The sequence below is a fragment of the Sminthopsis crassicaudata genome, chromosome 6, assembly GCF_048593235.1.
Source record: "Sminthopsis crassicaudata isolate SCR6 chromosome 6, ASM4859323v1, whole genome shotgun sequence".
Lineage (NCBI taxonomy): Eukaryota > Metazoa > Chordata > Mammalia > Dasyuromorphia > Dasyuridae > Sminthopsis > Sminthopsis crassicaudata.
The window spans coordinates 180,674,651-180,690,498 of record NC_133622.1 but is presented as its reverse complement, the minus strand read 5'-3'; the positions used below and the strand labels follow the sequence as shown (position 1 = coordinate 180,690,498).

General features: G+C 51.0%; 1 protein-coding gene across 13 annotated transcripts in view; it reads right to left on the bottom strand.

Annotated features, from left to right (window-relative positions):
- MTUS1 (microtubule associated scaffold protein 1) overlaps positions 1-15,848 on the bottom strand; it is a 125,579-nt gene that overhangs the window by 12,032 nt on the left and 97,699 nt on the right. For 12 of the 13 annotated variants that reach the window (XM_074273883.1, XM_074273884.1, XM_074273886.1 and 9 more), the window contains one exon: positions 9,275-9,341. In XM_074273883.1, coding sequence (XP_074129984.1) covers positions 9,275-9,341 — 67 coding nt within the window. Of the gene's footprint in view, positions 1-9,274; positions 9,342-10,475; positions 10,595-15,848 lie in introns of those variants that run through there. The other variant, XM_074273896.1, reaches the window with a different exon arrangement.

The window sequence follows — 15,848 nt, the reverse complement described above, 5'->3', positions numbered from 1 at the left end:
GCTGGGGACAACCGTGTCACCCACCCCTTCCCCAAGTCTTCACATTACCAACTAAACCATATCACACACACACACACACACACACACACACACACACACACACACACACACAAGCCATAGCCTGCCTCCAATGAGGAAATCAGTTAGCATCCAGTGGAAGACATTAGCCAAGAAAAGACAAGGGAAGGAGCTAGGATAGGTGGGTAGCTGGGGGTGGGGAAGCCCTACCATTCCCTCTTCTCTGAGCCTTCAATTTTGTAAAAGAACAGGGTCAAATGAAACCATCTCGTTTTTTGCCAACCGTGATCATCATTCCCCCAAGCACTGAATTCTGCACTGCTCAATCTGAAACCACAGAATCCCACCGGAGGGGCCCTGGCAAAAGCAGCAAGCCCCCTCCCTTTTAACCCCCTCCAGAGGTATGTGATAAGACCATTTGGGAAGGAAGCCATAAAGACCAAGACAGACTGCTCCTCACACAGCCAGTAATGGCCAGATGGGTGAACAGTCTTCCTCCTTCCCTCTCTGTCAGAACTCTGGCATCTCCAAGTCCTGGCTAGTCCGGCGAGAACCTAGAAAACCAAGGTACAGGCGGACGTTGACATAGCCAAAGGGCCCCAGAGACACCCATCACTACCATGTGTGATACCCTGGGATCAGAGACACTGGTGGCTTTTGGCTTGCCTTGTCCTAGCAGACCTGTAGATACTAGAGGTCCCAGATGAGTCAACCACATGCTTGCAGAACACCAGATTTTTCAGAATGGCTAAGACTTGGGAGTCAGATTCCCATGAAGAAAATAAAAAGTGGTTCTGTCTGGCAAGTCCCATTGTGAACCAACACTGTGGCTTCTCTTGGCTTTGACTGAGGTGAAGGAGGAGGTGCAGAGGGGGATGTTCCATGCAGAGAAGGGCCAGAAGGTGGGGCCAGGCCTTTTGGTAAGGGAGTAACATGTAACAGCTTGGAAAGAGAAATTGGGCCATGAGACGGGAAGGCTCTAGGGAGTAACTATAGCTTCTTGAGGAATGCCTGTTTCTGAAAAGTAAAGGAGGAATGGTAGTGAAGTAAAAAAGCAGATTAGAAGCAACCTAGCCAAACTTTCCCAACGTTTCCCTCCAAACAACTTTAAAGCTGCAAACTAAATTCTAGAATCACAGAGTTTCAGAGTCAGGGTGAAACATTTTTCTTGCTCAAGAAGAGTCTAGCAGAAGTCTGAAACATTGGGGTAGAGATCTGCTAGAGGCTGATCTGGAGTCTACTCATGTGCCTCCAGCAACAGCTGCCACAGCATCAGTAGCAGTAGCATCTTCCGGAGTTCTCAGCCCAGAGATGGTGAGGGGGTTGGACAACTGGTCAGGAAGAGATTATAGGGGACGCTTTGCTGGCGCTGGTGTGACTGGCAACACTATTGTCCATAAGCAGTAGTGGGCTGCAGTTGGACGGGGAAGAACACTGGGGGTCAGTCCCAAGGGAACAGGGATCCTGATTACAGTATCAAAACAGAGAGGCGTGCAAGTACATTCAGCAGCAGTAGCTCTTTCAGAATAAAGACCAGGGAGAATGAAAATAATTTACAAAACTTATGGGATGCGGCCAAAGCAGTTCTTAGGGGAAATTTTCTCTCTCTAAATGCTTACATGCATAAAATAGAGAAAGAGAAGATCAGTGAATTGGGCCTGCAACTAAAAAAACTAGAAAAAGAGCAAATTAAAAACTCACAATTAAATACCAAATTAGAAATTCTGAAAATCAAAGGAGAGAGTAATAAAATTGAAAGTAAGAAAATGAGCTAATAAACAAAACTAAGAGTTGGTTTTATGAAAAAAAAAAAAAGCAACACAAAAAAACAAATACAAAACAACAACAACAACAAAATAAATCTGAATAAAAACCAGAGTACAGACAAGGAAAACAGTGACCACTTCTTTCCCAAGATGACAACATCTTAGAAGCACTAAAAAGCTACAGAAGCCCAGAACTAACTCTGAAAACAATGGCACAAAAAAGCCTGAAGTTTGGGATAGTGCTTCCCCATTCTCAGGTGAGCAGAGCCAAACTAATAAAAAGTTTAAAGTTAAAAAATAGGCTGAAAAAATGAGTAAACAGGAAACAAATAAAAAACAAACAAAAACAACTTGACCATAAAAAGTTACTATGATGGTATGGAAAATCAATAACCAAACTCAGAAGAAGAGAACAATGTGAAACAACTACAAGCAAAGCTGCAAAGAAAAATGCCATAATGCCTAAAGTATTAAAAAGACCGGTAGAGGAAAAATTTGGAAAAGAAATGAATGATGCAAGACAATTATAAGAAAAGAGTTAACAGCTTGGTAAAAGAGCCACGAAAAGATACTGAAGAAAATAACATCTTAAAAGTCAAGATTGGCCTAATTGTTAAAAAGGTACAAAATCTCACTCAAGAATAATTTTTTCAATTCCTTCCTCTCTCTCCATGGCCTATCCAGATCTAGATCCAGACATCTTCTGTTTCCAAGCCATTCCTCCTCTTTCCTCAGGGAGTTTATTCCTTGGGCTATAGCTTTCCTCTCCACTCCAGCCCCTGCTCCATCAGCTGTCTCATCAGGATACCTGATTTGGAATAGGGACCTGGGTTCGAACATTAGCCCCAACACCTACCGGCAGCATGACTGTAAGGAAGCTTCCTGGTGTTTCAGTTTCCTCACCTGTAAGTTGGGAACAACAACGTCCACACCACCTGCCTCACCTAGGAGCTACAAAAGTGTCAGGATTCTTTTCTCTGCAATGACCTGGGTGAGGGTCACCAGCCTCGAAGGGCAGTGGTGAAGGGTCCCTGACTAAAGGAACAATTTTTTTAAAGGACCCTAAGAAGACATCTAGCCCAATGAATGCTCCCTTGAGCAGGGAAACCCTATGCCATTGTCCTTGGGAGTGGTCATCTGGTTTGGGCATGAGCCCTGGGGGAAAGGAGAGCTTTAATTGCAGGGAGGTTTAATTGCTAGGAGGTTTCATCTTTCTAGCTAGCAAAAATTTGCCTCCCTCTAACTTCTCTCCACTGGCTCTAGTTTGGCTCTTTAGAACCAATTAGAACAGTCTTAAACCTCAAAGGTCCAGACTGGAAGGGACCATGGAACGTCTTCATCTTAAAGCCGAAGAAACTGAGACCTGGAGAATAACAATGACTCATCCAAGGTCTTTCATGGGGAGAAAAGAGAAAAGTGAGAGGTCCTGTGGCTCCGGATCCAGCAAGCTCTCACTGTGTCACACGGGCAGGCTCTCAGGAGGATCCTTTCCTCCCTCAGCTTCCACTGCCATGTGCATTTGTGAAAGATGGATGACACTGGGCCAGAGTAGAGGCAGGAAGACCAATAAGGGAGGCTATTGTAGCCACAATAATACCTCAGGACTGGGAACGGAAAACAAGTGGGCTTCAAAGGTATCCAGCACCTCGTGGCACAGAGGAATTACCTTACTGTGCAAGGAATAAACTCCTGGTCCTGGAATCTGATGCCTTTCAGATTCTAACTGCAGCCAGTGAGGCAAGGGGGGAGACTTCTCCCAGAGGACGTGGATGGGGAATGATGTACAATGTAGTACTAGGCTGGAAAGAGGGGGCAGGGGAGGGGGTCTGGACAAGGGCCTGGTGGTGGGAAGTCATTCCTGCACAAGAGTATCCCCCAGAAGGAGATGGTAACACGGGGTGCATCCTGGAGCACCTAGATCTTTACAGAGTACAAACTGGGTTATCCCTCCTCAAGTCAAACAGAAGGAAACTTGCTCAGGGCTCTTTCGCTGCTGATCGATGGATCCCCATTATACCCCAAGCCCCTGGCACGTCCTCATCCACTCAGCCTAAGTTACGATTTCCCATCACTGACAAGAATACTAATTTAAAACCTGGTGATTCAGCATCACCTCCTCACATCCCATCAGGCAGGGTGCTCACAGCAGAGGGCTCAGTTGCAATTATCACCCTTTCCAGGCAGGCACTAATTGGGCTTGGTGGATATAATATTGAATTACAGTTCAAGAAAATTGCTTCTCCCCCTCCCCATTTCCCCTGTCCCCCACAAGGGGTCATAACTAAGCTTAGCCCCCTTCCCCCTTCCTTCCTTCCTCCCGGTCCCCCACAAGGGGTCATGACTAAAGGCAGAAAAGATGTCCTCTGGCCTGGGGGGAGGGTGGTTGGCTGGGAGGCTCACCTAGGAGGACTCTTCCCATAGTAAGGAGACTTTTTCTCCCAGGGATGACCTTCACTGGTCACAGCCTCCAAGCTGTAATCCAAATTGCCTGCCCATCTAACATCACTTCAAATCGTCTCTCACCCTGCTGGGGGTACGAAGCTGACCAGGAAACACTCCCTGTCCTCCAGTGCCGGGTATGAGGGATGACATCACAAGGGGAGAGAATAGGACAAGAACGGGGAATCGAGAGGGGCCCAACTTGGCTGCCCTGTAGAGCATGAAGGGGACTCACTCAGTACTTGGCTGCCGCTGGAATCTAAAAGGCACCAAATGCCAGGACCGGATGCTTAAACCTTACACAGTGAGCAAAGGACAGCTACTCAGGGCTTCTGAGATGAGGAAGGGCATGGTCTGTACCCAAGCAAGGTTTCACTGGCACTCATGGGAAAGACAGATGACATCGGGCATAGAGTGGAGGCAGAAGGACCAATAAGGAAGACTGTTGTAGCTACGGTGACTGCTTCAGAACTGGGAGGGAAAACAGATGGGCTTCAAAGGTAGCCATCGCCATGTGGACAATGAGTCATTGGCTAAGGGCGCTTCCTGGAGGAGGTGGATGGGGAAGGATGATCAGGTAGTACAAGAGCAGGAAGAATGAGGCAGCCTGGACAAAGGCCCAGTGGTGGGAAATCGCACACTGGGGCTGGGGCTGCTCAAGCAAAGCCCATAGAGAGCTGGTAAACCTCCAGAAGGCAAGAACTGCTACATCTTTGCCTCTGTATCCTCACACTAGGGCCTGTTACAGGGCACCTGGCACACAGTAGTGCTCCCCTGTCTTCCCATTCTTACTGCCTAGCACACAGTAGGGCTCATTGTCTTCCCATTCCTACTGCCTGGCACACAGTAGGGCTCACTGTCTTCCCATTCCTATTGCCTGGTACACAGTAAGATTCACCTATCTTCCCATTCCTACTGCCTAGCACACAATAGGGCTCACTGTCTTCCCATTCCTACTGCCTAACACACAGTAAGATTCACCTATCTTCCCATTCTTACTGCCTGGCACACAGTAGGGCTCACTGTCTTCCCATTCCTACTGCCTAACACACAGTAAGATTCACCTATCTTCCCATTCTTACTGCCTGGCACACAGTAGGGCTCACTGTCTTCCCATTCCTACTGCCTAACACACAGTAAGATTCACCTATCTTCCCATTCTTACTGCCTGGCACACAGTAGGGCTCACTGTCTTCCCATTCCTACTGCCTAACACACAGTAAGATTCACCTATCTTCCCATTCTTACTGCCTAGCACACAGTAGAGCTCACTGTCTTCCCATTCCTACTGCCTGGCACACAGCTGGGCTCACTATCTTCCCATTCCTACTGCCTAACACACAGTAAGATTCACCTATCTTCCCATTCCTACTGCCTAGCACACAATAGGGCTCACTGTCTTCCCATTCCTACTGCCTGGCACACAGTAAGATTCACCTATCTTCCCATTCTTACTGCCTAGCACACAGTAGAGCTCACTGTCTTCCCATTCCTACTGCCTGGCACACAATAGGGCTCACTGTCTTCCCATTCCTACTGCCTGGCACACAGCTGGGCTCACTGTCTTCCCATTCCTACAGCCTAGCAAATAGTAGGTACTAAATATGTGCTCATTCATTCTTGTGACTCCAGAGCCCAAGGTCAGTGACTATCTTATACTAAAACTTGGTGGAAATAAGCTCTCTTCAAAACTGGTCCTCCTCCCAAAGACAGTCAGCACACCCACGAGTATCCTAGACTAAGAGGCAGGAAGTAGGGAAAAGTCTTTCCTACACCAAGCTGGAAAATCCAAAGGGGCCAGAACTAGGCTGAGTTACTTAGCCATCCATGGGCAGTGTGAGCAGGAGGATGGCCTGCTGAATCACAGGGGCAGACAGTCAAAAAGGGGGTACTGTGTGCAGTGTCTGAGGGCAAGGCACACATGCTTTTCTCTATGCCATCATCTGGGGCAGCAAGAAAGCCCTTGCACCAGGCTGCTCCTGCCTGAATGGTGAAAACCAATCCTGATTTGGAATAAAATGCTCAGGACAGAGTGCCTCACCAACGGGAGCTGCAGGCATCTCCCTGCCAGCGGGTCCTGCTCTGACTGCCCAACAAGGCAGACTCCCAGACCATCTCTATTCATGAGGGCTACAGCAGCTGGGCATCCCAAGACAGTCTCTCCACGAGGAGGACGGTATGGGGCTTCCCTTCACACTGTTCATTGCCAGCCCTTCAAAACACACATAGTTATCGAACCCTGGGCCAGCCTCTCCCCTGCACCGGAGGAGCTCCGACTGCCTCAAAGACAGCACCTCTTAGTGACCGTTTCTGGGAAGTCTTTGACTCTTGGCTCTTCTGGGGCCCGAGATCCTCTGGGCTGTTTCAAGGGCATCTGAGGCAGCTTGGCCCAGCCGCCACTGCTGCCGCCGAAGCCTGTTATATAAGAGCTTCAAACCCCCAGCAATTGAAGGAATCGGGGATCAGAGCCTCATATTGGCTTTCAGACTATCACGAAAGCAGCCCGGGAGGCCCTTCTCACCTTCACCACACCTGAAAGGGGACCGGCACAAGCCAGGGACACACAAAGGCAAGGGGGCAGAGGAGCCCGGGGCCCAGATAGAGAGTCCTTACCTGAGCCAGCCAGAGGAGTCCCCATTGAAAGGGGTGTGAATGCCACTAGTGTTCTGTCCAGAATGGCCAGCCTGTGCCGCCAGGGAGGAGGCCCCTTCCCTTCCTTCCACCTCCGGACACAAAGGATGCTTCTTTCCCCCTTGATTCTTGACCTTGAGCTTGCCACCTTGTCTGGGGTGCGCACAGCAGCGAGTGCAGCAGCCCACTCAGGGTCCCAATATCTCCCCTGCCTCTGCAGCAGCTCCCCAGCTCAGCCCCCTTTCCCTGCTGACACTCAGGCCCAGCCTTGCCTATCCCAGTAGCCTTTAGGTGTTCCTAGCCTCTATACAGCTGCCCAAGGAATATTCTTAAAGCATGGGTCTAATCGTGTCCCTCCCCTGCTCAAGAAGTCCCAGGACCTCCCTACTGCCTTCAGGATCAAATGCCACTTCCTCTCCCATCTAAAGCCCTCCAGTCTGACTCCAAGGTACCCCGCTTGTTTCCTGAAGTGGCCGAGAGCTGGTCATGGTAGAATAGCTCTGCACGAGCCCAGGGTCCCTCCTATGGACCAATGGAGCCACAAGTCCCCTCTGGTGTCCAAAGAGATGGCCCTTGTCACATGGGGCCCAAGGGGGGCCCTTTTTGCCTGCCTTCCCACCTCTGAGATGCTCCAAAGGCCTGAAGACGCCATGGGAGGGGAAGGGAAGATTGAGGGACAAGAAACACAATTCCTTTTTGGATTCTCTCCTGAAGAAAATGACACCAATGTCACTGGTGGATCCAAGCTCAATCCATGTTCGACTCTCCCTGGTTGTGGCCAGCTCCCTGTGGCCAGGCTACCATCACCTTTATCACCCTATCATGGCACACACATATTCATACACATGGAAGCCAACGTGTCTCCCCTATCTCAGACAGTCTCCGAGAGGTCAGGACCCTGGGGAACTGGATACCACCCCCCCTACATCTGGTCCCCGTAACCAGCATAGCCACTACTGAGATCTCTCCACCAGCTGCCACAAGGCAGCCAGCCCCCTTCTCCCACACTGCCTCAGGAGCCCAAGCCCCTTCCCCACTACATCCCTTGCCTTGGTTACAGTACTAAGTGAATACAGATCATTGTAGTTTTCATTGTCAGTCTATAAATAATGATTAAGCACCTATTATGTGCCAGACACTGTGCTTAAGTGCTAGGGATGCAAAAAGAGATCAAAGTCAGATTCTGTCCTAAAGGGCTGTCCACATCATAACCACATATGGGTAGCTGGAATACACCTGATGCCCATTTTACAGATGAGGAAACTGAGTCAAGAAAGCAAACAATGGCCCAAGTTAAGTATGAGAGTCAAGACTCAAATCCAGGCCTTTGTGATTCAAAGTCTAGTGCCCAGCACCCATGCCTGCCTGTGTGCCCACCCCTCCATCTGGGGACATGAAGGTATTGCTTGAATAGCCCAAAAGTGTGTGCTGTACCAGCCTCTGTGAAACACCCCCCTGAATCCACGAAGAACCAGAGGAAGGAGAGGCATAAAGGCAGCTGGTGGCCCAAGGGCTACAGTACCAGTTCGGGTTCGAATGCTACTTCTGTGACCCCGGGCAAGTGAGACGTTTGCCCAAGCCTCAGTTTCCCCCTCTGCAAGGGGCCGGACTGGTCACTGTCCCAGTGGAAGGCAGGCAGCTCCTGCAGAAGCCATTGTCAAATGAAGGTTGGGCTGGGTACCAGCAATGCCAAGTCATTGCCCCTGCTCTCTGGACGAGATCGTGTCTTAGTCATCGGCCCATGGATCACCCAGCGGTGCCAGGAACACAGGAACTCGAGGCCAAGCTGCCTCCTGAGCCCCAGAGAAGGGGGGTCTTGGCTGGGGGGAGGATGAAGGTGGGGGGAGGTGGGCCTACAGAGAAAGTCAAAACCACGGTCCGGGCTCAGGCAGACCCAGATCCAGAGACAGGGAGAGAAAGACAGAGACAGGAAAGAGAAGGGCAGAGAGAAGCATGTAGGACGGGCAGACACTCCTGGACAAACAGCTGTAGTGAGACAGAGACAGAGACAGAGACAGAGGCAGAGAGGAGACAGAAAGAGAGAGACAGAGGCAGAGGCAGAGACAAAGACAGAGACAGAGACAGAGGCAGAGAGGAGACAGAAAGAGAGAGACAGAGAGAGAGACAGAGATAGACAGAGAGACAGACAGAGAGACAGAGAGAGAGACAGAGATAGACAGAGACAGAGGCAGAGAAACAGAAATAGAGACTAAGAAATAGAGACTAAGACAGACAGCGATAGAAGCAGAAACAAAGAGACAGAAGCAAAGACAGAGAGATACAGAGTGTGAAAAGGCAGGCTGACATAGTGGGGTATCCACTGGGGGGGAGGGGGACCACCCCACACGTGTGTGAGCACATACATACACACTCACTCTCCCCCGCACGCACACACTCCCTCCCTGAGCCCCCACTCTTACCCAGCTCTCCCCGGAGGCTGACGAGCTCCTGCGATAGCGCCTGATGCTGCTTCAGAGCTTCCTCCCTCTGCGGAAGAGACACATCGGGTTACCAGCGCGCCCGCACGAGGGTCCCTTTCACTCAGACCCACATTCGTTATCAGGAGGAAAACGAGAGTCCGCAGGGAGCGGGCCGGAGGAGCGGAGATCTGAATCATTCAGGCTCCGCTTCACACTGTTACAGAAACGGGGGTATCCTGCGGGGGGTGAGGAAGTAAGGCTGCCCCCCCCCCTCTGTTTCTTTATGGATCCCTGGGCAGCGGCACAGCCAAGAACCCGGGTGGGGCTGGGATGGCTTGGGGGAGGGGAAGGAGTGGGGGAGGGGGGCTGTGCTCACCCCTGCCTCCCCAAGGCCGGCCCCTCCCAACAAGCTGTCTGACGGTCTCCGGGCTACTTTCAGGCTGGGGCTGAGAGCCTCCGCCACTGGCCCGGCAGCGACCCCTTACCAAGAAGCCCCAGCCCTCTCCCCACCCCCTACCCCCAAGGGCGCAGGAGGCGACTCTGCCCAAGGTAAATATTTGACATCCTGCTCCGGGCTCCCCGGCCAGGCCCCAAGCAGGCGCAAGTGAGCGCTCCAAGTGCTCAGATCCACAAAAGTTTTATGCTGAGCCCCTCCCTGCTGCCGGCACCAGGAGCTTTCTGAGGGGCAGGGGGGGAGCGGGCTGGAGGGGTCTCGCAAGCAAGCCCAGCTTCTGGGGGGTTCCCGACTCTCCCCCGCTTATCCATGGGCTTGTCTGAGAGCAGACCCCTCCCCCAGGCCCCGCCCCCACCAGAGCCCAGAGAAGGGGGCTCAGCAAAGCCCCGGAACAAGCAGCTGTCAGCCCGCAATCACAAAGGCTTCTCATGCCCCTTTCCCTCCCATCTCCCTCAAGAACAACATCCACGTGGACACGTGGGCACGCACCCAGACACCCGCCCCCTCTCGGGAGCCAAGCTGCATTCCCTCCTGTCTGGCGAGCAGAACCCATCATGGGGCAACACCTGAGGACCAAAGCCCACCCGGCAGGCAGAGGTCCCCCGGCTTCCCAGCAGGTGCGGGTGCCTCCCTGCAGACGGGCGCCCTGCCAGCCGCTCACCCAGCAGTAGCAGGGCCCCTTCTTGGGGACCGGCTGCGCCCCGGACCTTGCCCCCCGGCCCTCGGGAACCAGAGCCCCCCCATTACCCTGGTCGCCGCACACGGAGAGGAGAGGCACGGCCGGCTGCCCGAGCAGCCCATTTCCCGGGTGCGGGCACAGGTGGCGGGCCGCGCCCTTGGCCAGTGGCAGCACAGTAGGCAGGCAGGTAGGCAGGCGGGCAAGGTGGGAGGGAGAAGCCGGTGCTGAGACTTCAGTTACCTTACGGGCTGACCGCCTCCTCCAGCTCCTGGCGCTCAGGATCCTCTCCCTACACGGGCAGGACACTGCAGCTCTGGCCCTCCCTTCTTCCCTCCCTCCCTCCCTCCCGCAGCAGTCGGGGAGTGCTCCCTTAAAGCCACAGCCTGCAGGCCAGCCAGGCCTCCCGTCACTGATGAAAAACGAGCCCCAGACACGAGCCTCATCGATTGCCACTTCCTCAAATATCAGCTGGCAGTGGGGGAAGAGTGAGGGACTTCGTCCCCATGGATGTCATCGTGGGATGATGGGGGGAGGGCGGGCTAGGGGCTTTAATTGAGGCCATTCACACTCATTAACATAAAAGGGAACCTCATTTCTGGAATTCTGAAGAGAGCAGCAAAGGAGGCTGGGAAGGAGCCGGGATCAGGCAGCACCGCATCCCTGAGGAGTCCCCTGGCCGCTGGCCGAGTGGGCTTGCCATAGACCTCATGAGGACACCTCAGTGGGCCCTGGGATGCCAGAAGCAGCTGGGGTGAGCCATGTTGTTCTGGCTAATGGGGAGCGGGGCACGGTGGTCCACCCCAGCAGACCTGGTAAAGAGGGGCCCGCCTATACAGCCTATACAGGAGATGGAGCCAGAGGGAAGCACACTCATGCCTGCTTGAGTCAGCAAACATTTATTAAGCACCCACTTAGTGCACTAGGCACTGGAGTTCAGGTCCCATCACCTCTTACCTGGACTTTTGCAACAGCCTTCTACTTAGTCTTCCTGCTCCATCTCCCACATAACTAATAAGCACAGGGATAATCTGGTCACCACCCTACTCAGAAACTTGCCATGGCTCCTGATGCTTTTACCCTGGCATTCAAGGCTTTCCACAACCTGGCGCCAGCCTGCATTTCCTGCCTCCACATTCTCTATTCCATCCACTCTGCTAATATTTTGGAATCTTGTCCTGCCTTTCTGGACTCTAAGCACTCACCCAGGCCGGGCCTCATGCCTGAAATACATGACCTCTAATCTCTTCCTGCTGAGACCCCCAACTTCCTTCAAGGGCCAGTTCAGATGCCACCTCCTCCAGAAAGCCCTCCCTGATCTCAGCTGCCTTCCCTTCCACTCTCCTGCCTTTTAAAACACAGGCCTTCCCTTACCACGTCAATCATTTGTCATGTTTACAAATGTGTGTCCTAGCATATTCTCTCTGCAAAGGCCTCAGGCTGTGGAGGCTTCTGGTTCAGAGCCTTGCCCAGAGAAGAGGTTTAGTGGCAGAAAGGGGAGAGAAAGGGAGCCCGGAATCCATCCATCCCCCAGGAAGGGTGTACTCTGAAAGTGGGTGTGGCCTTATTGCCACTGGAGGTTCTGGGTAAGAAAACACCAGAGCTGATCTGAGAATCCAACCTGACCTTTCTAAAGCAAATCAAGTGCCTCTTTTGTGTAAAGCACCCAGAGGGCCAAAGGCTGGAGAGAGCTAGAGGAGGCCATCCTTGCAGAGTTTGTTGCTTTGGGAACCCCAGCCATGGCCCATGGGCATGTGGCCACATACAGCCAAACTCTAGTGTTGTTCCCCCCCAACACACAGACACACACACACACACAGTCCTAAGGAAGGCTCCCCTAGAAACCTGTGAGCAACACTGCTCCACCAATGACATTCTTGGAACCTCCCCACAATTCCCAGGACCTGGTTGTAGCTACAGGGAACCACTCATCTAGTGTCCTTCAGACAAATTCATGGGAAATAAATAGGAGCCTGAAATAAGCACCTGGACTTCAGGAAGGCAGAAGTTCCCAGGAGTTAGAAGGAATCTTAAAGGCCATCTTGTCCCACCCCACCATTGTACAGAGGAGAGATAGGAAAGGGACTTATCTAAGATTACTCAGGTAAAGGGTAGCTAGGTGGCGCAGTGGGTAGAGCACCAGCCCTGAAGTCAGGAGGACCTGAGTTCAAATGTAGCCTCAGACATTTAACACTTCCTGGCTGTGTGACCTGGACAAGACACTTAACCTCAACTGCCTCAGCAAAAAATAAAATAAAATAAGATTATTCAGGTACTATGATGCAAAAGTGGAACTGGAACCCATAAGACTTCTAACCCCTAACCACTGCATCACACTGCCTTTAGATGCAACAAAGGACATATGGAAACATCATGTTCCATCAGCTTCTGGTTCAACATGGCAAGGAGGGCTTTGTGAGGAAGAAACAGTTTGGCATCCATGCAAGTGGGCATCGTGTCTCAAGATTACTGAGTCTCATTTCTTGATCCCCTGTTTGAGTAGGCTTCCTACACTTTCCCACCACTCAAATTCACACTGTCTACACCTGTACCCATACTCGGGCCCTCGCCGACTCAGGTTGTCCATTTCCCTGCTTTTGAATTCCAAATCCTATCATTGTGCTGCAATAACATGAGACCTTTGCAGAGAAAATATGCTAGGACAGACTTACTGTATGACAAATGATTGATGTGATGACAAAGGGGAGGTCTGGACAAGAGGATTTTGTTGTGTATGTAAGAGGAGAGCTGATGGGAAGGCAGCTGAGATCAGGGATGCCTTTCTGGAGAATACATTTTCAACTAGGAATCCCCCTGCCAGTCTCCATATTAGGCTCCCCTGGCATACTAATGCTCCTAAAAGACCAGGGATATATTCAAGCTATGGACAACCAGAGAGATGGGGAGGAGTATCATGCAACTGCGACTCCAAGAAGAGTCGCTACTTTCTCTGCCCCTACAAGGTTAAAAGAACCAGAGGAAGATACGTAGGGGAGACGTTCCATGAGGGCTTTGTGAAAAGACACATAAAAAAGGTCCAGTGGAAGGGTTTCCATCTGTACTGCCCAATGATGGTGCACCCATAGTCTAAACAGACTACTTGGTAGACAGCACTTCACCCTTGGATAGCTCCCACTGCTCATGAATTAAGTTTCCATTTCTTTATCTGTCCTCCTATTCCCCAGTCCCCAATATAGCAACCTCATCCTCTCCACTCCTCTCAGGTTCTGCCATGTCTTGGAGGCCCAGTTCAAGTCTAACCCCTAAATAAAGGCCTTTTTAAGTGCTGAGCATCCTCTATGCCTCAATAGCCCTGAATGTCAGCCCCAATGTGTAGTTGGTGCATACAGCTGCTTTAGGATGCCCTAAATGTCCTCTCCCTCCAACCTCAAATCCAGATGACACTGACCCCTGGGCTAACTTCCACAACATCACATTCAGCACCTCACTGATATGACCCCCATATATTCCTCTGGTAGCATAATAGTCTTGGCACCTCCACTGTGCAGAAGAGGACCCAGAGGTCCCAAGAAAAGTGACCTACCTAAGGTCAAAGAAAGAGTGAAGCCCAACTTCTACATTCCCATCTCCAGCCTGGCAGCTGCCGAGCCACATGTCGAATCTCTTTCCAAAGGGCTATGGCTGCACTCTCCCAGGCAGCTATTACTAATGGTAGGGAAATCCACAGCCCAGACCTCCTGCTCCCTCCTCCAATGCTCTTTCTCAGCATTCCAACCTCACACATCCAGGACCTTTGGGGAACTTGATCTTTCTAATTTTGTGTATAGAGAATCACTCTCTCACCCTGAGCTTGGGCAGCCTTGACTCAACACTTCAGCGCGCCCAGTCTCCTGTACTTCTTGTACACTCTTCACTATCAAGAAGGGACCTGAATAGAGCCTGAACCTTCTGCCCTCCACTAGTCACCCAAGAGGCAGAGCCTCTCTAGACAAAGAGCCAAGGGCTAAACTCCCATCAGCACTGACTATTCAGGCTCAGACAGAGGGAAGCTTTACTGCCTATAATACCAACATATTTACAGAGTGCCTCATGCATCTATGGAATCCGGGCCTAAGGCCCAAAGGACCCATACATAGTGGAACCAATCTTAAGCTTTTATCTCCCTCATCATTTTTTTTTTAGCTTACACCATTCCCAATCCAAGCAACTCTGGGAAATAAAGCTTGAAAATAGCATGTATACCCTCGTACATCCATATACACATATCCAGGTGTGTATATGTACACAAATGTAGATATGGATAAGTATCTACCTTTTTATCTATCCATTCATCTGTGTTCCTCAAATCCTGTTCACACAAAGGTAGGTATGCATGATACGCATAAGTATGTACATATCTTTCTTTCTATCCATCCATCATCCAACCAGCCATCTATCTTCCTCAGATCTTATAAGCACTTAAGGTAACATCTGCATCCATTGGGCAGAAAAGTTTTTTCTCTATCTCACAGAAAATATGAAAGGCTCATAGTTGCCCACAAACAATCAATGTTATTTCCCCATTTCTTAAACTAGTCCCATCTTCCCCCAGGTTCCTCCAGTTACACAATGTGACCTTAGGATTTGAGTTCCCCTAAGAAAGAACTTGTTTAGCAAGGCAACCTGGATATTCCAATGGATACCACTTTTAACCTAGAAGCCCATACAGTTGATGTTAATTCCCTGTGGACTTGACTTCAGACAACCCCCTTCTCAATGGACTTGTACAATCCAAATAATCCCTGGTAATAGGGACAAAGTCCGGGTCTTTTGGCCCCTTATTTCAAGGCTTAAACTCCCTCACTGTTCTGCCAGCTTCAGTCACATGTTTAATAGAATTTAGCTACAGCTGCCCAGGAATTCCTCTTCTCTCTCCAGGAGGCTGGATTTCAGCACTGCTCCAGCCAAGGCTTTTTTTCCCTCCCTCTTTCCAGGAAGTTGGGGCTTAAGTACCACCACTCCTCAGACTGGGGCTTTACTCCTCAAGAATGCAGGCTACCCATTTATGCCACGGCCTTCCCAGGGGCCCTCAGCCCATCCCCAGAGCCCAGTCTACCATAGCTCGGTTGCTGTGTCCTCTGACCTGCCATGTCTCCAGGAAAAGGCTGAGTGGAGGATGGAAGCCCTCCTTTACAAGCCAGCACAAAAGTACAGCCCCTCCCACCAGCTCTGGACAATCACCTCATCCCAACACCAAGTCTCATTGTCCTCTAAAGGAAGAGACCCTCCAAAGCTCCAAATAAAGGCCACTCTCTGTATACTTGAATTGAATCCTGGACCCTTCCTTCAGCCACTTGCAGCAGCAGAGCCCCTTAAAGCCCTGGGTGGGCACAGAAGGATGCTTGCCTAGCAAGGCCAGCCAGGCTGCTTGGCGAGGGTCTCACCTCTTTCTAGGCAAGATTTTAATGTAAGCTTTTGTTATTCTGATCTTTTCCCCTTATATA